The sequence below is a fragment of the Cyclopterus lumpus genome, chromosome 20, assembly GCF_009769545.1.
Source record: "Cyclopterus lumpus isolate fCycLum1 chromosome 20, fCycLum1.pri, whole genome shotgun sequence".
In the NCBI taxonomy this organism is placed as follows: Eukaryota; Metazoa; Chordata; class Actinopteri; order Perciformes; family Cyclopteridae; genus Cyclopterus; species Cyclopterus lumpus.
The window spans coordinates 8662046-8683828 of record NC_046985.1 but is presented as its reverse complement, the minus strand read 5'-3'; the positions used below and the strand labels follow the sequence as shown (position 1 = coordinate 8683828).

The 21783-nt window shown below is 45.4% G+C and overlaps 3 protein-coding genes across 4 annotated transcripts; 1 reads left to right on the top strand and 2 right to left on the bottom strand.

Moving 5' to 3' along the window:
- Positions 1-41: 41 nt before the first annotated feature.
- LOC117749346 (basic helix-loop-helix domain-containing protein USF3) lies at positions 42-9544 on the bottom strand. The gene is given in 8 exon segments (XM_034559750.1): positions 42-2313; positions 3051-5762; positions 5764-8102; positions 8277-8373; positions 8483-8565; positions 8686-8717; positions 8822-8946; positions 9432-9544. Coding segments are annotated over 7 exon segments (7104 nt in total). The 5' UTR covers positions 8866-8946; positions 9432-9544; the 3' UTR covers positions 42-516.
- A 193-nt stretch (positions 9545-9737) lies between these two features.
- On the bottom strand, positions 9738-13609 carry naa50 (N-alpha-acetyltransferase 50, NatE catalytic subunit). Of its 2 annotated transcripts, none has more exons than XM_034559752.1 (5): positions 13388-13609; positions 12001-12134; positions 11526-11645; positions 11363-11429; positions 9738-11140 (listed from the first exon to the last, which is right to left on the bottom strand). In XM_034559752.1, exons 1-5 carry the CDS (start codon positions 13393-13395, stop codon positions 10963-10965), a joined length of 507 nt encoding a protein of 168 aa, XP_034415643.1. In that variant the 5' UTR covers positions 13396-13609; the 3' UTR covers positions 9738-10962. The 2 variants fall into 2 exon arrangements, with proteins under 2 accessions (XP_034415643.1, XP_034415642.1); XM_034559751.1 differs by having other exon boundaries at positions 12001-12137; positions 13388-13608.
- Positions 13610-14589: 980 nt separating this feature from the next.
- Positions 14590-21758, top strand: atp6v1ab (ATPase H+ transporting V1 subunit Ab). The gene is made up of 16 exons (XM_034560023.1): positions 14590-14657; positions 15013-15231; positions 16004-16107; positions 16335-16463; positions 16903-17117; positions 17207-17344; positions 17426-17577; positions 17668-17830; positions 17909-18017; positions 18202-18324; positions 19169-19283; positions 19367-19430; positions 19523-19726; positions 19884-19978; positions 20139-20310; positions 21138-21758. Exons 3-16 carry the CDS (start codon positions 16026-16028, stop codon positions 21228-21230), a joined length of 1854 nt encoding a protein of 617 aa, XP_034415914.1. The 5' UTR covers positions 14590-14657; positions 15013-15231; positions 16004-16025; the 3' UTR covers positions 21231-21758.
- The last annotated feature ends 25 nt before the right edge of the window (positions 21759-21783 follow it).

Genomic DNA, 21783 nt, shown 5'->3' with positions numbered 1-21783 from the left:
TCTAGAGGAGAAAGAAACACGCACACACACACACACACTTCAGTTGGCAGCAGATACAAACGTCTCCTTATAAACTTTATTAATCCATTTTGTATTTACAAATACATACAATTTAACAATTCTGATATGAAACCCTGGTATTTACAAAATAGATCTTGGAAAAAAAAACTGATTCTGTACAATACAACCTGATATAAGTTAGTAAATTTACATTGGTGGGTAACTGCAGGTTTCTTAATGACCCACAATACATTAAATTCAAGCTCTAAACATTTAGTTTTACTACCAAACAGTTGGTTTAACCAACACAGAGCTTTAAAGAAATATATTTTCATGTCACCTTCAATTCGAAAGATTTTGGATTACAAATGATAACGTTGGCATACGTATGCCAGGTGGAACAAATCCAAGATTGAAACTGAACATGTAAACAATCGGACAGACGTGTCATTTTAGCTAAAACCGTCATCAGGTGCTTCACCACCACTTTTACATCAAGTGCAACAGGACCTCTTCTCACACGGCTGAGCTGCCGTCATGGCCCAGAATGTGGCTGATGTTGTGGGCGGGACGGTTGGGCTGCTTGCCAGTGTCAGAAGCCGAGGTGTTGGAGAGAGACAGCAGGGGAGACATTGGCATGGCCGACGCATCAGTGGGCATGCCGGTGGCGATCTCGGGGAACAGGGAGGTGAGGCTGAAGTTGGATATGTGGGGAGTGATTCCAGATGAGTTGGCAATGGGCATAGGGGGCATATCTGGAAGCAAGGGGAAGCTGGCCTGGCCAAACCCCACTGGGCGAGGTGGGGAAAGGATAGAGCCGAAGCGGTTATTAAGTGGGGGAGCGCTGCCCTTGTCGGCATTTGGGCTGGTAAACATTTGGTTGGGAAAGTACTGGAGGGTGACATCGCTGGGAAGGCTGGGGTGAGCAGCTGGAGAATAAGAAGGGTAGAAGGAGGGTAAAGTGTTTTGGGGCTCCACAGGCAGAAGGGACGGCGTACGGGAGGCATTGGGCTGGCTGACTGGAGGGATGAATGTGGAGTTAGCATTGATGGGAGGGGGAGGATTCATCCCTCCTTCTGGAATAAAGGGGAAACCAAAGTTTTGTGTTAAGTGTTGGTCAGGAACCAGGTTGTTGTCGCTAGGAACCTGAGCAGTATCTGCCATAAAGCGAACGATAGTGCTGCGTCGTGCCTCTCCCCCAGACTGTGGTCTGCTCAGCAGCACCCCTCCGCCTGACGGCAGAGGCAGGTGGCCCTCAGGCTCAAAGGGGTTGCTCTGTCTCAGAGTACCTGATCGAGGCCGGTCACCAGGTCTCAGCTTGGTGGGCTGAGTATCTCGGCCAAGGTGGCGAGAGTGCTGGTTCACAGCAGTGGGTGGTCTGGAGGGGGCAGAGGAGCGGCCTGGCTCAGAGCTGCTGTGTGGGGTTAGAGGGTGGGGGAGACCTGTACGTACACCTGGGCCTCCATGCATATTACTGCTGACCTGAGAAATATGGCCCTTGTTGCCCTCTCCAAGCCGCATAGATGGGGCCTTCTGTGTCTGGGGCCCACTGGGGCTGGAGGCCTTGGCCTGTAGGTCTCCTGAGGAGCTTCCAGGCAGACAGCTGTACTCCATGCTGACCGGGGGACAGCACTGCACTGCTCGCTGGTGGTTGCTCTGCTCAGGCAGGTGGGGTGAAAGAAGGCTTTGCATGAAACTCTGGTGACAACCTTCCTGCTCCCGGGGGAGGCCAACTTGTACTCCCTGTGAGCCGGGATGAGCTGCACTGTAGCGGTTACGGCCATCTGGTGGAGGGCCAACACCCATCCTAAACCCGCCTTGTTGCTGCCCCTGAGGGCCCCTCTGGGAGGACGGCACTGACTTGGCGACCATGTCGCTCCCACGAGACACCTGAGCCTCAAAGCCACCGAGTTGATGCACTCCTCCCATGGTTTTGAATGGCGGACACTCTGACACCCGCTGAACATCAGCAGATCCTGGATGGTCAGCGGGCAAGCGATTCTGTGGGTTGTGTGCAATGCCGGCCTTCCCTCGCGATGTGTCCAGATAACCGCGGAGGTCTGGCTGCTCCTGTGTGGCACCGCGGCCAGGCTGAAGGTGGAGACCCATGCGCTGTTGCTGTTCACCACTGGTGGAACTTTTACCGATGAGCGCCTCGGCAGAGTAGCTGGAAACACGGTGACGTTCCTGTCGTGACGGAGCGCAGGCCAGGTCCGACGACCGGGACACAGGATTGCTGGGAGGAGGGATGAGCTGCTGCTCCAGAGTCCTAGTGCTCATCATCCTCTGCATAGCGTTATGGTCTTGACCAGGCTGAGGAATAAAGTCAAAATGTTATTTTCAAACAAAGGTCTTATTCATTATTCAATCAATATTAAATCAACTTTAGTTCCGGTCAGCTCAAAGACATTTATATATAAACATGTAATATCTTATTCTAACTGGCAAGATATAAACAATTTATGTTTCACTTGAAATAAAATCGGTCTGACTGCGACTATGGGGAAGAGATGCCTTTTCACTTCATGGCCCAGGAAAGCATTTTGTTTTGGGATTTTTTTTCCACTGTTGCAGTGTAAATGTGGTTCTGCTGCAGTAGTTTGCTTTGTAAAATACTAGCATACCAGTTTTCTAACCCATTTGACTGCACTGACAGAAATGTCACACCTGAGGTTGTGATTATACATCATGTCATCATAATTAAATGCATAAAGTAATTACAAATGGCCCTCACAAGTTCCTAGTGTTTAGTACACGCACACATAGAAAAATCAAGCCATATATTGCAATTAAGTTGTGACGGCTGTTCACAACTTAATTGCTTAAATGTCTGACGTGGTTTAAAGGGTAAATGAAAATCAATTAAAAACTGCGTTGATTGGTTGGTCCCACAATTACTTGTTTATCAAATGTATCATGAAATAATTTAGCAACGACAATGCCAGTTGACTAAAAAGATACAGAAACAAGATAAACCTAAGTACCAGAAGGTGCCACTGTAACTTCCCAGTTTCATAACTTGTCATATCCTCCATCTATGTGACACCTACCTTGAGGTGATCCTGCTGGCCCAGGTGGCCGCTGTGGTGGACCCTGGATCCCACTGCCAGGGCTTCACAACTCTTCTCCTGGTGTCTAAAGTGCTGCTGCTGCTGCTGCTGCTGTTGGATCTGCTGCTGTAGATGCTGCTGGTGTCTGGAGTGGGAGCTCTGCTGCTGCTGTAACTGCTGCTGCTGCTGTTGTTGGTGTTGTTGATGCTGCTGCGGCAGTGGCTGCTGTTGATGCGTTTGCTGTTGGTGCTGTTGGGGATGAGCCTGTTGGTGTTGATGCTGCTGTGATTGTTGGTGAGACTGTTGATGCTGCTGCTGCGTGTGGGGTTGATGCTGCGTCTGTTGTTGTTGATGCGAGTGCTGCTGCTGAACTCCAGACTTCTCCAGGTGGTGCTGCTTCTGTTGCAGGCCAACAGGTGACCCAGTCTGACTGCCTCTGACAAGCCCTCGCTTCTTCTGCACATGCTGCTGCTGTTGCTGCTGCTGCTGTTGCTGCTGCTGCTGTTGCTGCTGTTGTTGTTGTTGCTGCTGTTGCTGCTGTTGTTGTTGTTGCTGCTGCTGCTGCTGCTGTTGCTGCTGCTGCTGAAGCGCCCTCTGGTGTAGTGAGTGGTGCTGTGCGGGGTCAGGCTGTGTCAGGTGGTGTTGCAAATGATACAGATGGTGTCTCTGTTGCTCTTGCTGCTGCTGTTTAATGTACGGGTTTCCTCCCAGGTGCTGGCCAGGCTGGGTTGCAGCATGCTGTGGATGACCCTGGGGCAGATGAAGTACACCTGGCTGGTTCTGCTCAAGGGGTCCTTGAGGAGGGCAGTGGCCATCTGTGGGCCGAACTACTGGGCTCATAAAAGAGTTTGTGGAGAAGAGGTGGCCTCCATTTTCTGAATTAATCCCCATCATGACAGCTGAGGGTGTGGAGGGCAGCTGTCCCACCATCATCTGGCTGTGGTCTGGTGCTTTCAGGTCCATATGGCTAACAGTGGTAGCTGATGGAGGGGGGCAAGGCTTGGGCCGTTTTCCAGTGTTTAGCATCACCTCGTCCTGGGCCTGCCGTTTGGAGATGATCTTCACTTGTCGCTCACCTACACCAACTCCAGTCTGAGCCCTCATTAACGCAGTCTTTAAGGGGGTGTACTCATTCAGTTGGGCTGCACCTGAGCAAGGGGAGATGGTGTGGTTTGGGGGTTGGGATATGTGGGCTGAGCTCCCTACAGGTGAGGGAACTGAGCCCTGTTGGAGAGCAAGACTGGGAGAGCCAGGGTAGGGTTGCTGACTGGAGCTGGGCCTGATCAGGTTGTTAACGCTGAGGCTAGCCACGGTGCCGCTCTGGGATGAGCTCTGAGACTGAACATGGGAGAGAGACTGAGAGTATGAGATGTTTTGTGGATGTCTGCTTCCATTGGGCACCTCCTCAGCATGTCCTCTGACAGATACCTGGACAGTGGGTTTAACTGTTACTGTGTCCGTGGGTTTAGTCACTTTTGCTTGCTGTCCAGTTGAACCCCTTTCTTTACTGTTCGACACCATTGGGGCTTTTGGTTGCTCCCATGTGGCTGCTGTGGGGTTTGTTGAAGCAGTGTTGCCAGAGCAGCTTCCACTCCGCCTTCCTGGACTGTCCTGTTCTAGCATGGCCAAGGCCAGCATTTCTGCCTGCTCAGATGTGAATGTAAATGTTCCAAAGGAGCCAGATGACGCACTGATAGTGTGGCCCTGGGGAAGCATGGATGCCACAGAGAACCCTCTGCCTCCACCAGCCCCTGAAGACATGGGAGAATCTGTCTGTCTGCTTGCTGTCAAAGGTTGCTCTATAGTTTGATCGTCAAGGTTAGTGTACACCTGTTGAGATAGGGCAAAGTCCTTTCTAGAGGGAGTGCCAGAAGTTGCTGCCACCAAGCGGTCTTTCTCTGCTGCAGTAGAGTGTCTCTCTACCTGAGACTCCCTATCTCTTCGAGGAGGCTGAGGTGGTTTGATTTCAACAGGGTGACAGGGTGATGGGTGGGGAATATTCACAATAGTCTGTTGTGTTGGGGCTCTACTGGTAGTGCCCCTTTTCCTAAACTCTGAGCTTGTTGTAGGGGCTGTAACAGAGCTGTGGGCTGCAGAAAAACTAGCTGCAGGTAATGAGAGCGCCACAGTTGTGGACACCAAGGGTAAAGTGGTGGGCTGTGACTGAGGTTTATTACAGGGCAGAGGATCTTGGGCATTAGATACCTGGTGGGGACGACATACTGTCATACAAGTTGTTTGGGTAGACTGATTTAAAGATACTGGTGCAGTTTCTGGGATACTGCTGGTGCAGACTGGCGTCAGGCATGCAGTAGAAACAGTGGTGGGAGTGTACAGAGTCTCAGTGGCACCTTCAGAACTGACCACAGATTTGCTCTGTTTAGAAACAGAAGTGGTGGCAGCTGACTTACTTTGTGTCATGCTAGTTGCTGAACTAGTTGTTGGCTGTTTAACCTCTGGAACTAAGAGTTTGGTTAAAGCTGAGTTATTGCCAGCAACTATGGATGGTTTACTCTCAATGGCCATAGCTGCACTAACTGTTGGCTTGACTGATGTGGCATTGATAGTTGTAACTGCAGTTGCCACACCACTAGTGTTACCGAGCACAACATCAGACCGAGTTTCACTGACGGAGCTTTTGCTCTGTGGATGGGATTGCCTAAATACAGTTGAATCACTCGATGAACTACACACAATCATTATCGGAGTGTTTTTGTGTAGAGGTGATATTCCCTACAGCTTCACTGCCATCTGTCGTTGTGACAGCTGTGGTACAAGTAGGGGGAATGTCCATGACTTTTACTGTCGAGGACTGTAAAACTTCAGATACTGAAACTTTATCTGTCTGACTTTCTCCTGCAGCTACCACAGGCTTGACTGAAACGGCAATGACATGTGGTGCCTCACTGAGCTCTTTCTTTTTGGTTGGTTTAGTCCTTTTAGCTGTCGCCCTCTTTGTATTCAAAGTTGTGCGAAGCCTCTTTCCTCGACTTTTTGAGGCATTACCCACCAACCCTGACTTGACTGGGTTGACAGAAGGCACTTGTAGCTGCCGGGCCGGCAGAGCAAGTGCGGTTCCAGGGACAGATGCCAGAGGCTGCTTCTGTTGGACTACTGATAATTGAGCAGCTGGAAGCTGACCATTAGTCTGGCTAGAAATGGTAAGTGGAAGGCCCTGAGAGATGCTCTGATTGAGACTGCTGAGTGCACCTAAACTGTTGAGGGCCACATTAGTAGTTGGTTCCTCAGTGGTGGTGGGCTGGACCAGCTGGAGTGTACTCTGGCCAGCATGGGAACTGGATTTGTCAGAGGTCTTCATGGGCTGCAAAGCAAACACCTGGCCATTCACAGTGATCGTCTGTGGGGTTGAAGGAACCGGTGGTGAAGAGGAGGCCTGTGTGACCTGAAGAGGATGGTTCACATGAGGCTGAACAGGACGTGGGAGAATGTGCACCAGTTGCTTTCCCCCTACACTCTGTAAGGAAGTGGCAGATGTTGAACTACTGGTTGTGGATATCTGAGTGGACACAACAGGTACTGCAATGGGAACAGCGGCAGGCACCATGCCAACCTGAGGATTCTGAGGGGTAGGAGCAATTTGATTGGGTGCCTGGATGATTACAATATGTTGACATGGTTGCTGATTTGTTATTTCCTCCCTTACAACTGACTGGGTTGGACAAGAACTGGCCTGTTGCAGGATGACCACACTTGGGTTGTTAGTGTTCTGCTGGGCTGTTACACCTGAGGCTGTCCCTCCAGTTGGGTTGACCTGCAGCACCTGCATGGTCTGAAGGAGGGGCAGCACAGTGGTCTGTGGCTGGGGCACCAGGGCTGGCTGAGGGATGTGCTGAGGCTGAGGCATGAGGGTGGTCGGATGATGGGGAACCAATGACGCTGGTTTAAGTACAACAGACTGGGGCTGCGACGGCACGACGGCAGAGTGGGACACCACAGCTGGCTGGGGTACTATGGCTGACTGGGAGAGAACAGCACACTGTGGTTGGGGGGCTAGAACGGGCTGAGGCTTTACTTGATTCAGGATTGCTGGCCGTAGCTGGGTTGGTCTCTGAAAGGGCTGTGCTTGAATGTGTGCTGTAGTGGGTGCTTGCTGAACGGGCACATGTGGTTGCATCTGTATTTGAATGGGCTGAACAGAGGGTGCGTGTCCCATTGGACACACAGTCACCTGCTGGACAGTCTGAGTGGTATTGATGACCTCTGGGGTGGGGAGACTCTGGCAGACTGGCTGCACTGTGTTTCCCGCCATCTGCAGCGTTGTCCAGGTCGTCTGTGTGCTGCCTGCCGCCCCAGCCCTAAGAAGGGCTTGGCTGTTGTGGATAGCAGTGTAACTTACAGTCCTCATGGCAGCATCCTGTGGGGCCCATGAACAAACCTCTGAGGTTGCTGCTCTGGATGTAGCTATAGCCTGGGTGAGTGTGGTCAGATTGGACAAGGGCTGCGCAGGGCTTTCAGTGGGGAGCTGTGACGCTGATGTGACTGCTATGGTGAGGGTCGGGACTGGGGCGGCAGGTTGTGGTTGTTGGGAAAGGGCTGTGGTGGCTGCTGGGATCTGGAGGGTGATGTAAGACACTGAGGGTGGAAGAGTGGGGGCTGCAGCCGGTGTCTCGACCACACACTGCTCTATCATTCTCAGACCTGTTGTAGACTGGTTGGGTGTGGCCATCGACCCAGGGAGAAGTGTAGGGGTGGAAGAAGAGGTATTAACTTGCAACAGGGCTCCGTTAACTCTCAACCTGGCACTGACCTCTGAAGGCGGCTGAAGAATCAATGTTTCAGAAGGCTGTTTTGTTGGGCTAGTCTCCTTTCCTTCTTGGCACTTTACAATGCCACTGGAGTAGACGACAATCCCTTTTGGGAGTTGGTGAGTGGGGGTCACCGTTGCCACCTTGGTGCAACGCTGTTTGCCCTTCCAGTGAATAGTGGGGTCTTCTAAAATGTTAATATCATGGGCTTTAAGGAGCTCGATGTACTGAGCACTCTCCCTCCTCAGCTCCTCCATCTGACGCCGCAGCCGACGGATCTCCTCCGCTGCACACAGACCAAGCACACATATTATCAATCAAGTATACTTACTCATACATCAATAATTCTATATGCATACTGTACAGTCACACTTTAATAACAAAGTATAAATACAACTATAAGCAAATCAAAGTGTGCACTGTTGTAAAAACAACGATGTGTACAATTATGGAACTTCACCTTGGACTTTATCTCCTCCTTCCAGAAGCAATGTATCATTTTGTTTCTTCAGTTCAGTGATGTAACGATGGGCCTGATCCAAGATCATGTTCTTACTCTATAGATGAGGGGATATTAAATATATCGGTTAACTGGCTTGTGCAGACACATATTTGACCATAAAATGTACTGCTAATGCAAAACAGTGATGCCAGATGGTCTCCTACCTGTTTGAGTGCCTTGGAACAGGGGAGTAGATTACCAATGCGGTTAATCCCAGCATTAATCTTCTCTTTTCTGTGTCTCTCAACTATATAGAGAAGAGACTACACTTAATGTCCAGTTATACTTATAGTGACCACCAGTTAAAGAAGCCATCCACTAAGCAGTCAGGTTTGAACAGAAGCATAAACAGGATATATTATTTCACCTGCATTGTGAGATTCTTTGTTTTTCTTCTTTCTGCAAAACATTATTCACATTATTATTATTCCAATCATTCATTTGCCTCTACTGATATTTTGGTTACAACAGCCATAGACAGCAGATATCTCAAACATCCTCACTTGGGTTTACGACCAGGTGTCTGAGTTTCAGTCATCTCTGGCATCCTGTCTGAACAGTTGCCTGTTTGATAAGGAACCAGTCAACACATTTAACAGTTGGACCGTAAATCCCTCCCGTGAAAGTCCTGCAATGAAAACATAAACCACCAAGACAGAGTATGAATACGTATGATGACACCAGACTTTATCCCACCAAAGAAAATCATTCAGATGCATTTATCCACCAGTGATGTTGTCGTATATATAAGACATTGCTAAACTACACTAAGCGTCTCACAACTAACTTAGATGCTAACAGGCTGGTTTTAATTAACCTAGCTTTACAGCTAACCTATACTAATTGAGCTGCTATTACAGCCTGTTACAGTTGCGAGTCCTGGTTTATCTTGTTGACAGCAAACGAAAATCGGATTACTATCCCGTCGCTTAACGTTGACCAGCAAGAAACTAGCAACCTGAGCAATTACCTATTAAGCTATCTGTCTGTTAGCTAACTGGCTAATAGCTAGCTTACTATACCGTTACCGACATAATATAAAGCGAATTACTGGCGTATTTCTTCGTGTCTGTGTTGGTAAAATGCTGCTAATGGCGGGTGGTTTCCACTAACCTCAAGCCTCAGCATTTCTGAGACTGTCTGTCGCTGAGAGTAGATTGAAGGCTAACTGTTGGCTAGCAAAGCATTAAACTCAACTCATTTCTCAAAACAATCTAGCTACACCTAACTTAGTGCAGAAAGGGGCGGGCCCTTGAGGACCTGACAGCCTATAGCATTACAGATGTGGGAGTTTTCAGCCAATCATGACGGGATATATTTGTTCTACATTTTTCTATTCAGTATGTTTTTTGTTTTGTTTTATTATGTGCATTTGGCTAATAATTTAGAGGAATACAGAATAAGACAACTTTGAAAACATTTACTGCAAATAGTAATTCCTTTATTTAGACGTTAAAAAGTCTTACAATATAGAGCTCCAGAAAAGATAAAATTCTTCAAAGAAAGGAAAAACATGCTTATACTACAGTGGACAGGACACAACTCTCCTTGCATACAGAGGGGACAGAGCTTCCTCTGGGTTAAACACTGTTCGAGAGACCTTAACAAAACTGCTAAACTATCAGATAAGCTTCAAAACACAATGGTGTGTAACAGAAGCTGACTGAGGCAGATAGTTGTAGAAGACCAATTCTGAAAGGTGTTTAAGGTAAGATGTCTCAAAACACTTCCATGTGTTTAGAGACACATCCTGTAAATAATGCCAAAACAGACTGTCTAGTTGAAACATCAGGACTATGTGGCGTGCCCTTCTCAGAAACCTATTCAATACAATATTGTGTTTGTTTGTTTGTTTCATTCTTTAATGTTTTCACTCTTGGTTGTAAACCCAGGAGAAGCTCTGAACCATTTGCCATTTCAATGTAAAAAATAAAAATTACAGTTGACGGGGAATTAAATTAACAGGCTGGGGAAAAAAAGTTATTCAGAAATTACGAGTGGTGACAAAGTCTTCCCGCCACCTCAAAAACGTTCAGCCTTCTTTACACCCGAACCGAGGGGATACATTTCTGCTTTTCCCCCCTGGTCATGACATAACAAGCTGGTCCGACTCATTTCCCATAATTCCCAAGGTTCAGGTGGTGAGGGAATAGAGTTGTGACCGTTCCACGTAACAGCTCAAAGCGTCACTCCAAGCTGACCAGCTGGTACTTGTGTGTGTCAGTGATGGTCTCTCAAACACTTTTACAGCTTCTAACCAACTGATTTATTTTGCTCAACAGTAAAGATATGTCCCCATTAGCTTTATAACCGCATAAAAACAACTCTAACACAAACAGTATGATTTGAAAACACCACACCCTCCCCCCTTCACCAAGTCTAAAACTGTCTTAAGTTGTCAACTTTTGAATACTGAGCTTTTTGTCGTTTTCAATTATCTATGAGGACACTGAGCAATAAAATATGCAAAAATCAAAAGGGGACCCCATTGCAAAATAAATGCAGCATTTTTTTGTACTTTAAATTTGTTTTCTCTTTTTGCATCCTTTGAAGAAAGTGTTGAATGTGTCGACCCTGGGGCATTTGTCACAGTTCTGTTTCTGTGGAGGCTGGCACAACTGTGCTCTTTCCAAACGCGGTGCCCCTACTCTGCCTTCTGAAGCTCTCCAGTGGGCGGTGCACATGGGCTGCGCAGACTCTTCTGCAACACATGGGCATCTGCGGGCTCTATCCTCTTGTAGTAATTCTTTTTTGTTTCGATGATCTCAAAGCCAAACTTCTGGTAAAAGTGAATGGCCGACTCATTGCTGATCTGCACATGACTGAGGAAAGGGAAAGGAAAAAATTAGTTTATGGTAGTACAGTTTGACAATTTGCTCAACGAGTAACAATGGAATAAAATTATTTGTTTTTGCTAAGGTTGAAATTAATCAGTCCCTTATTTCAGTTTCAGTAAAAAAAAAAAGATAAAAATAATGTATGCCAACTTAATCCACTGAAGCTACAATGGCCTCCTCATACACCTTCTGCAATTAGACACTCACAGGTAAATGTTGTCAAAAGTGCCATCCTTCTCACAGATGTTTAGCACATGATTCAGCATCTTTGTACCTGTAAAGACAAAAGCAACAAAGGAAAAGTTGGAGAAACAACACATAAGATCACGAGGTGCACTGCAGCATCTTATAGAAATGCAAAGCTCTTTACCAATTCCAAGTCTACGGTAGGGTGCTAGACAGCCCAGCGTCATGATGTACAGTCTCTTCTGGTTCTGAGAGTGGTCCACTCTGCAGCACACAGCACCCACTGCAATGTCATTGAAGTATGCTGCAAAACAAAGGACTAACACGTCACCAGAGAATCTTTAGTTCCTTCTAACTGAAGAACCAATGATTGCTGGACTGCAGAGAATGGGGGAAATTGAAGGTTTTCATGACAACATAATTTGATTAGGTCTATCAATGACTTTGTCTATCCAATGTATGGACCAAAGCCGTTACGGAAGAATTGTTTTTATCCATGTAGTAAGTAGTGTAATCTTCTACATTTCACTGACTAAGGACATAATCCTGACAGTGACTTCCCCTTATAGTCTCTCACTGTTAGCAGAAATGCATTAGCTTCATGCTTTAAACATTTTGTAGGTTATTTGACAGTGAAATACAAAAGTGATGTTTCTTACCTAGCTTTGCAAGCTCTCCAACTTCCAGTACATCTTTGTAAAACTTGTCATTGTAGCTGACAGGGAAGATGACCTGGTTCAGGCGTTTCAGCTGCTTTATGTTGTGGGGCGTAACATCCCCCAGCTCGATCCGGCTACTGAAACAAGAGCAAAACGGTCAAATGGCTGGCGACAAATACACTATTGTGACTCAAATGCAATTGGTAACTTTGAGATCTAGCCGCATACTGTTGAGTGCTTGACATTTTTTCTAATAACTTAAATGCAGTTGCTTTATTGACTAATCAAATGCTAAATTTGAAACTATTAATCGATTACTTTAGTCAAACAGCAAATATTTCTTGTGCTCATCATAAAGCTGGGTGAAATGAATCCCCCAAAGTAAAATCAAATGACCAAACCATATGCGATGGAAGCTTTTTCCACTGTCACAGATTACTCCTGATGACAGACACAATCTACCTAAATCACTCTTTCAAAAGCAAAACTAAAATACCCAAAGTTAATGATTTTGATACACATGCTTAATATTCACGAAGAAATAAATAAGGCACCTGCTAAAATCTCAGAGACAAGATGACCTTAGGATGTATGTTATAATGTCATACTGGGTGACTCGGACAACTCTCCGGTTTGTATCATTGAGGGGTTCACTAGTATTTATAGGAGACAACACATCCAAAAAACAGCTGTTGGTCACGTGTCCTGGTCATCAAGATATGCAGTGCCATCATCCTTCCAAACTTAAGAGTAAAGTCTCCCAAATCCTATCTGAAATGTTTTAAACTAAATACTTAACGGCCCTCGTGCTATCCGAGCACCAAATCGCCGGACGAGACATATTACGACGTCTAGCATCAGCACTCGTGTTTCACTTGACATTTACTATTACACAAAGTAAGCTGGAGCAGACTCTGAAGCTGATGTCGGGTGTCACGTTATCGCGGTAACCGACCGACATGAGCTCACAGTGCCTGTAACTTGTTCAGTAACTTTGTTCACCGGCTTGGCTGAAACAACACAAGTGAAGTCCAGTTGTCGACTAAGAAGCAAATGATCACAGATACAGGATCTGCCTGTTTAGCTTAACTTAGCAAAGTGGTGTTTTCTGGCTCAGCTCCCCAGTAGCAGCTAGCTAGTGAGTTAGTTTTGAGTAACCGCGACCTAAACGAACCGACACGCGGCTTAAGTTAACGAGCATTTATGTGACAGAACAGTTTCGGTAACAGGGCTGTCCGTCGTATTTTTTGTCATACACGTAAATGAAAGTAGCTTAGCAAGCTAGCTAGCTAGCTAGCCTCTCCGTCTCCTACCCGCCTCCCCTTGGAGAAAAAAAAACTTTACTCGTGCTAAGCTACTTATCCGTGACTCAAAAGCTTACACTCACCCTTTCATTGTAAACAGATAATATCCCTTATTTTCGATGAGGCTAAACTTTAGAGTTGTTTTGGGTAGAAAATTAGGGATTTTGACAGAGTTAGGGTCAGGGATGCCTCCCGTTTTACCCTCCACATGTAGCTAGTTACGGTGGTTGCAGTTAGCTTAGCCGCCGCACTCCTTCCACGACTGTGTGGAGACTGTCAACCCTGACCTCCGCATGCGCACATGCGTTGCTGAATGTAAAAGGGATGTTTTTAATATCCTGAGTTTGGTCTCCCAGGATGTCTACTGTGCCCATCAAGCAAGAGGTTGATGTTTAGTGACACTACAGTATATTAAAACAGTCACGTAGAATACTTTGAGTAATGCTGTGTTTTTGCTATACAATAATCATATGTTTTCGTCGAATTTGAGAAGAGAAGGTTAGAGAGGGGTCGTGGTTGGGATTATGTCAAGAATAAAATCGGCCAATCATAGCGGACGAGGCGGGATTGGTGGATTTGTCGGAAACCTGAGCGGAAGCACAGCCTCTGAGGCCTTACCCAGGGCAATAAATGAGTCCTACACTTAAGCACATACAACAACATTTTTGGAGCTTTCTGTACTTTTGCTAAATGAAAAAAAAAGTAAATGCTTTTGAATACACTGTCAAAAAAACTAAATTAAAGACATAAAACCTTGCCTCCTACCTTGCCAAACATAACCACACCGCTTTAGAGAAGTATACATTAATACACTTCTTAAATATAGAAAATGTATGTCCTTTAACATTGCCACAATGTAGATTGTGTTGTAAGAGAGATATAGATACCTATTCATGTATATAGTATATGAGAGAGACTTAGATAGTGAGTAAATATATATTAATTATATATTATGTTTTTTTGACCAGGAGGACTGAGTACATTAAACTACCGATTGTCTCCTAAATATAGAGTATTTTGTCTATTTTATCTTATACTGTGATCGATCACCAACGTTCAGCACTTGCAAACGCTTTACGGTAGCTCACGGGGCGGATCCAAATGGCGTCAGTTGCAGGGCCCCAGCGATAGGCTCGTTCGAGATGAGCCAGTTCTGCGCAGAATCGATCGCCGGCGATCGGCGCGCAATGCATGCCGGTTAGATTTGACTTGCTCCCGACTTGCTCTGACGTCATGCACACGTGCGCCGCAGGAACTCTCCATTGACTGCGTGGCCCAGTGCATGATGGGAAACGCCTGGCTGTCGCCAGATCAGAGAGCTGGTTGGCTCTTAGATCTGACAGCAAACACCAGGTGTTGTAGAAAATCCTTATGTGTAGTTATAATACTTAACATTCGATTGTTCGCTATTTGTCTCATGTAGTGCAAATATGTGGGTGTTAATAATAATAATAATAATAATAAGGTTATTTATTTAGCATCTGTGAATAAATAATTTATAGAGAAATGACAACTATCTTCACATATATGTATTTATATAAATGTGTAAATAAATATGACATCCAACAACTACAATATGGCCAATCTTTTGTCCTCAATTCCCAAAATAACATAGTTAAATAAATAAAAAGATATCAAAATTAGCTCTGTAAACTAGTACTAAACTAGTTAACAACTGTTTTTGTGACTTTCTGTGTGTTCTTTGAAGGCAGTTGAAAACTGTCCGACTTGATCGCAGTTTCTTGGCAACGCCCCCTGCAGCGGCCGCCTGCTCTCGTCCAGGCGAGGCGCATCTCTAACGAACGAGCCTATTAAAACCGAGCTGCGAGTAAATAAAGTTAGTAGATCTCAGTTCGCCGTCACGCACCGCAGCACCTGTCGTTTCTCTCTCTCTTAAGACAGTAAACTACCAATTAACAACCATACGGTAACTATTACCTTTTATTCCTCAACCCTGTTCTCTAAAATATGAACTCATAATGAAATATTTTAGCTACACTGTTGCTACAAAACGTGAACGTTTAGAGCCAGCGATTTTCATCCAGGCGGAGAGACCAGTATAACATACGGGATAACATACGGAGCCGTCTGACGTTGTGAAGACAAAGTGGGATTGAATTAAAATGACAGATATATGTATGCATAATGTAATAATGTGTCAGTAAAGTTGACCAGTGTTGGAGTTTCAAGGAAAGCTGTCAAGCTGTATACTGCATTGAGACCACTTTCGGTACACCACATACAGGCTATGTGTCAATAAACATTTATTTATTGTTATTAGTAGATGAAACAATCAATTTAGCTGATTTTCATGGGATTAGCTACATGCATTCAAGTCATTTGCAATTAACTTCAGTGTGTCAGGATGTGGTCATCTCACATACGATACATTTCTGAACCTATTTTTGCACGGACACCAAGCCCTACATATATATTTGTTTCTGTTGTTATCTTGCTTTTAAAACATCCAATAATGATTTAATATAAATCTGCAGTTGGACATGAATTACAGAAAAAAAGGTGCATTAAACATGTCTCTGTCTGGATTAAAATGTAGACACCAAGGTTATATTATTGTAATTGACCATTGTCACGACGAGGACGGCCTCTCCGGCAGACTTCTGTTTAATTTTCCTTTTTCCTTTCGTTGTCTGTTGCCGAATGTCTTCCTCACATTGTCCTCTCCTCTCTGCTTCCAGTCAGCTTAATAAACCAGTGAAGATGGACATGTCCAAGCTGCCCAAGATCAGGGACGAGGAGAGGGAGAGCGAGTTTGGATACGTTCATGGAGTCTCCGGACCCGGTGGGCCACCACACCTGCATAAACACGCCTATCCATGTCAAACTCTCTCTTAGCGGAATATAATTACTACAGAAGCCATTCAAATAGACGCAGGCTGTATTCTTATCTTTAAAACAATATTTGAGCTGAAAATACTAAACGGAAGTGGACAGACTTGTTCAGCTGCTGCTCTTTTGATCGTTTAACTTCTATCCAGCAGGATTGTTTACTCTTCTTTGTTTCAATAGTGGTGACGGCTACAGCCATGGCAGGAGCAGCTATGTATGAGCTTGTCCGTGTCGGTCACAGTGAGCTGGTGGGAGAGATCATCAGGCTGGAGGGGGACATGGCCACCATCCAGGTCTACGAGGAGACATGTATCCTTTTCACCGCGTGCCTGTCAATGCCCCGGCTTTACCAGATGTCACAGCTTTCATATTGAGCCATTGTATGGCTGCTTTTGAGCCATCAGTCAGGGCACAATAGAACAAATAAGTGATAACAATGTTGTATTCTGAAATCTAATAATTATTAACAGCTCTGTAAGAATGAGAAGATGTCAAGAACAAAAATGCAATAGACATTAATTGTCAAACAATACAACAAAGAATTAAAAAAGAATTCTGAGCTCATAATTCAGGAGATAATCTTCATTCTAAGGCGAGGAGGAAGGTGAAATGGAAAGGAAACATGAATGTGTTGTGACAAATGTTGCCGTCTTCCAATCTGATGCACAAGAGTCTCTTTGCTAAATTATTAAGTTTATATTAGAAGTATTCCAACAGTCCCATCCATTTTTCCTGAGCTTGAATCCAGCCGGTGTGTCTGTTGGAGATCCTGTGCTGCGGACGGGGAAACCCCTTTCTGTGGAGTTGGGTCCAGGAATCATGGGCTCCATCTTTGACGGTATCCAGCGACCACTAAAGACCATCACTGACATGACACAAAGCATCTACATCCCCAGAGGTGTAAACATCCGAGCCTTGAACCGAGACATCAAGTGGGAGTTTTCTCCTGTCAATAGCCTCCGGGTGTGTGTCTGTGCAGCTTCAAACCTTCAGCGTGGCGTGTTTTAAATGATCCGATTCATGTCAGCTTGCCTTTTTTTCATCACTGTTAGGTTGGCAGTCACATCACAGGAGGAGACATCTATGCCATGGTGTACGAGAACTCCCTCATTAAGCACAAGATCATGCTGCCTCCCAGAAAAAGAGGCACTGTGACCTACGTGGCTCCACCTGGAAACTACGACGTCTCCGTGAGTCCACCACACCTCCAGCTATTTGACTATTGTTATATGTTTCTTGGTGTTGATGGAGTCTGTGCGTCTCTGTGTCAGGACGTCGTGATGGAGATGGAGTTTGAGGGGGTGAAGGAGAAGTTCACCATGGTGCAGGTGTGGCCTGTCAGACAAGTGCGACCCGTCGCAGAGAAGCTGCCCGCCAATCACCCACTGCTGACCGGACAGCGAGTGCTGGACTCCCTTTTCCCGTGAGTCTCGCATCCTCCTTTGAAAACCTTTCCACCCAAGACACGTTGAAAATGTTTTCCCCATCCTGTACTCGCCTCTCCTCTGTGAAGATGTGTGCAGGGAGGTACCACAGCCATCCCAGGAGCCTTCGGCTGTGGAAAGACTGTCATCTCTCAGTCCCTGTCCAAGTACTCTAACAGTGAGGTCATCGTCTACGTAGGCTGCGGGGAGCGTGGTAACGAGATGTCAGAAGTACTGCGAGACTTCCCTGAGGTGAGTAGCGATGGCGGTGGCGTTGTATTCCAACTTGATTGGTTTTCAGAGTGACTGACCGTGCCATCTGACCAACAGCTGACCATGGAGGTGGGCGGAAAGACGGAGAGCATCATGAAGAGGACAGCGCTGGTGGCCAACACCTCCAACATGCCAGTAGCTGCCAGAGAGGCCTCCATCTACACAGGTGAACACTCATTGATCACTTGCATGTGTTGGAATAAAGAGTCTCATTCTCTGTGGATTAACACACACACACACACACACATACACACACACACACACACACACACACACACACACACACACACACACACACACACACACACACACACATAAGTAGTGCTTACTAACTCAGTTTGTTTTGGCAGGAATCACACTGTCTGAGTACTTCAGAGACATGGGATATAACGTGAGCATGATGGCCGACTCCACCTCCCGTTGGGCCGAGGCTCTCAGGGAGATTTCTGGCCGTCTGGCTGAGATGCCTGCTGGTAAGTTTGGAGTCTCTTGGAGATTATAATAAGAGAGAGGTGATTTGGACTCTATTAAATTCATTCCAACTGACGCAGAAAAAGTTCAACAATCAAAATAGCTCATTGTGGAGAGTGGTTGTCTTGAGACCACAAGGTAGCCGGTTCGATCCCCGCTCTCCCCATAGTTTGCATGTCAAAGTGTCCTTGAGCAAGACACTGATCCCCCAGTTGCTCCCCGGGCGCTTCACAGCAGCCCATTGCTCCTAAGGATGGGTTAAATGCCGAGAACATATTTCATATATGTATGTAACTATATGTAATATGACAATAAAATACATTTTTTGTTTAAAAAAACATTTTTTAATGAAGCAAAAATGCCAAAAATGTTTTTCCAGGTTATTAAATGTGAATACTTGGAGATTTGAGGAGTGTTGCACTGTTGGTCAGACGAATAATCTCAATATTGTTTAGAGGGAAGATCCCAGGTCCCTGCCAAAATCACACTATAATCATTTTAAAATGTAAACGATGATGTCTAAATGATCATTCACTCTAATATGGCAGAACATATTTTTCACAATATCTGTAAAAAAAAATCGCAATTAATATCTAATCACAAATCGTTGAAATCGTTCACCCTTAATTGTAAGATGTCACAAAGGAATTTTTATGGATATTTAAATTAAATGGTCTTTTTTGTCATTTATAAACTAAACCATTAATAAAGAAAACATTCTGGGGATTAATCAATGATGACTATAATCTTTGGTTTTGCAGCACTTCATTCAATTGGGCTTCACCTGCAATGCAATAAAGTGTATATCACCTGTTCTTCAATCTTATTGTCTGCATCTGCCCACAGACAGTGGTTATCCTGCCTACCTGGGCGCCCGTCTCGCCTCCTTCTATGAGCGTGCAGGCAGGGTGACGTGTCTGGGCAACCCGGAGAGGGAGGGCAGCGTCAGTATTGTCGGAGCGTGAGTACAGCTCTTTCCAACTAGATGGAGCCATTACTCTGCACTTCTTGTACACAGGGTAACGAAATTGTTCCTTTTCTCAGTGTCTCGCCTCCTGGTGGTGACTTCTCTGACCCGGTCACTTCAGCCACCCTTGGTATTGTGCAGGTAAATGCTCAAATTCAGATTCTAATCCAGCTTTGTTGATCGAAGGTGCTCCGTTCTTTACTCATTAAGGTTGTGGTTATTTCCTCTCTCAGGTGTTCTGGGGTCTGGATAAGAAGCTGGCTCAGAGGAAGCACTTTCCCTCCGTGAACTGGCTGATCAGCTACAGCAAATACACTCGTGCTCTGGATGATTATTACGACAAGCACTTCCCAGAGTTTGTGCCCCTGCGCACCAAGGCCAAGGAGATCCTGCAGGAGGAGGAAGACCTGGCTGAGATTGTGCAGCTCGTCGGAAAGGTAAGTCAGCCTTTAATTGGCGGCAGGGGTTTGATCTGTAAATTAACTTTTACTGTACTTTCTCTCCTTTCACAGTATGTAACTTCGAAGTTAGACACAAGTAACACAATCTGCTTTCTACAACACATTTCTTCAATTTAAATAATTGTTTTGACAGGCATCACTGGCAGAAACGGATAAAATCACCCTGGAGGTGGCCAAACTGATCAAAGACGACTTCCTGCAGCAGAACGGTTTCACGCTTTATGACAGGTAGCATCGTACCCAACATAGCATGTACTCACTCGCCTTTAGACACACACAGGCACTGACCAGAGTTCAAATAGATATCAGACACCCCGGAGAGAAAGTGAAACTCTGCTTTAGAGTATTTGATCCAAAATGGCTGACTGATTTGTGTCCACGTCCTCAGGTTCTGCCCCTTCTATAAGACGGTGGGCATCCTCTCCAACATGGTCTCTTTCTACGACATGGCACGGCACGCAGTGGAGACCACAGCTCAGAGTGAGAACAAGATCACTTGGGTCACCATCAAGGAGCACATGGGAGAAATCCTCTACAGGATCAGCTCAATGAAATTTAAGGTGTGTATGCAAAAGCTTGTATATCACATCTAGCTTACGGGTTCATTTAGTGATTCTCATTTAAGTGTTATATCCTAACATATGATTATTTTTAGACTTTGCACTTTTTGCTTTATTTCCTGTAAAACCACGGAACAGTTTTTAAGAGTTAAGACTCATAATCAAAATGGGATTTAAATCTATGAATTTTAAAGCATTACACATTCTGCAGAGGTCACAATGTAAAAGGTGGAATACTGTTTTTTTAAATAAGACTGTTGCCCCATGAACAGTAGTCTTTGTTTATAATGTGCTGCAGGAAGTTTACATCAGATGAAGAGTCTCTTAGTGCTGATTCTTAAAAGTTTACTTCAAGCTTGTTGACGTATTATTTGTTATACACAGAGTGCATTTAGGAGTTGAGACAATTAAAATAAGGCAGTGGAAAGTTTCATTACTTTAACTAGACCTGTTGCGATGACCTCCACCCATCAGGTTTTCGCTCGTCATATAGTTAAAGACACAACTGCCCAAGGGGCGTAGCATGAAAACATTGTTACAACAATAAATGCAAACAACATAAACAGGGTGAGGCAAGAGTGTCGATAATATCCAGTTCAGATGCCTAAACTATACATTTAATTAACTTAAAGCTCTGACAGTTTCAAGTCTGTACATTGCTCCAAGAGGATGGCGCAGCCTTATTTGAAAGCATATTTTAAATGACATATCTGTAGGACACAGTGAGGATAGCGGCCATAGCTCAGGCACCACAGAACATGCACATAATCTACCTCCGCTTCCGGTTTACGTTCGCGTTGTGAGACTGTGTTTCTTTGTTGGTATAGGACCCGTTGAAGGAAGGCGAGGCTAAGATCAAGGCTGAGTACGCTCAGCTAGTGGAGGACATGCAGAACGCCTTCCGCACGTTGGAGGAATAGGCCCTCTCACAACCTTCCCAGTTTTCATCTCTGACTCCTCCACTGCAGAATCACATTCCACCTCCTCGTATGCCCCAAACCTGCATACTCCCCTGTGCTCCTTTTGTGATTGCGTGAGCGAGTGTGTGTGTGTGCGTGTGTGTGTGCAATTTTATGTGGAGGGAAAAGAGAAAGGTGTACTGTATTCATAATGTTTTTGTTGCCTCATATAGGCGTGTGTGTGTGTGTGTGTGTGTGTGTGTGTGTGTGTGTGTGTGTGTGCGTGCGTGTGTGCGTGTGTGGATGTTCGGTTGATGTATTGTAAATCATAGACCATCTGTACAGAAGAGAATTGAATATATATTTAATAAGATCAGCATATTTATTGCCGTCATTTTGACGTGAAGGCTTTGTCGTTCTTTTCTTTTTGTTTTTATGGTTGTGTTTCACGCTGTGCAGAGTTGTGTACTTTGTTGTGTGAATGCGTGAGTCGACGCTCTGCTGTCCAATACTTTCATGTTACTCCAGAAGAATTAAAACATGAGGGGGGAAAAAAAACCAAATGTTGTGTGTT

Coding starts and splice junctions, on each gene's coding strand:
- naa50 (XM_034559751.1), bottom strand. Junction 11,430..11,525: donor CTACCGTAGACTTGGAATTG/GTAAAGAGCTTT, acceptor TTGTCTTTACAG/GTACAAAGATGCTGAATCAT. Junction 11,141..11,362: donor ACTTTTGACAACATTTACCT/GTGAGTGTCTAA, acceptor CCCTTTCCTCAG/TCATGTGCAGATCAGCAATG.
- atp6v1ab (XM_034560023.1), top strand. CDS start 16,026: ATGGACATGTCCAAGCTGCCCAAGATCAGGGACGAGGAGAGGGAGAGC. Junction 18,325..19,168: donor TCTGGCTGAGATGCCTGCTG/GTAAGTTTGGAG, acceptor ATCTGCCCACAG/ACAGTGGTTATCCTGCCTAC. Junction 19,979..20,138: donor GGTTTCACGCTTTATGACAG/GTAGCATCGTAC, acceptor CCACGTCCTCAG/GTTCTGCCCCTTCTATAAGA.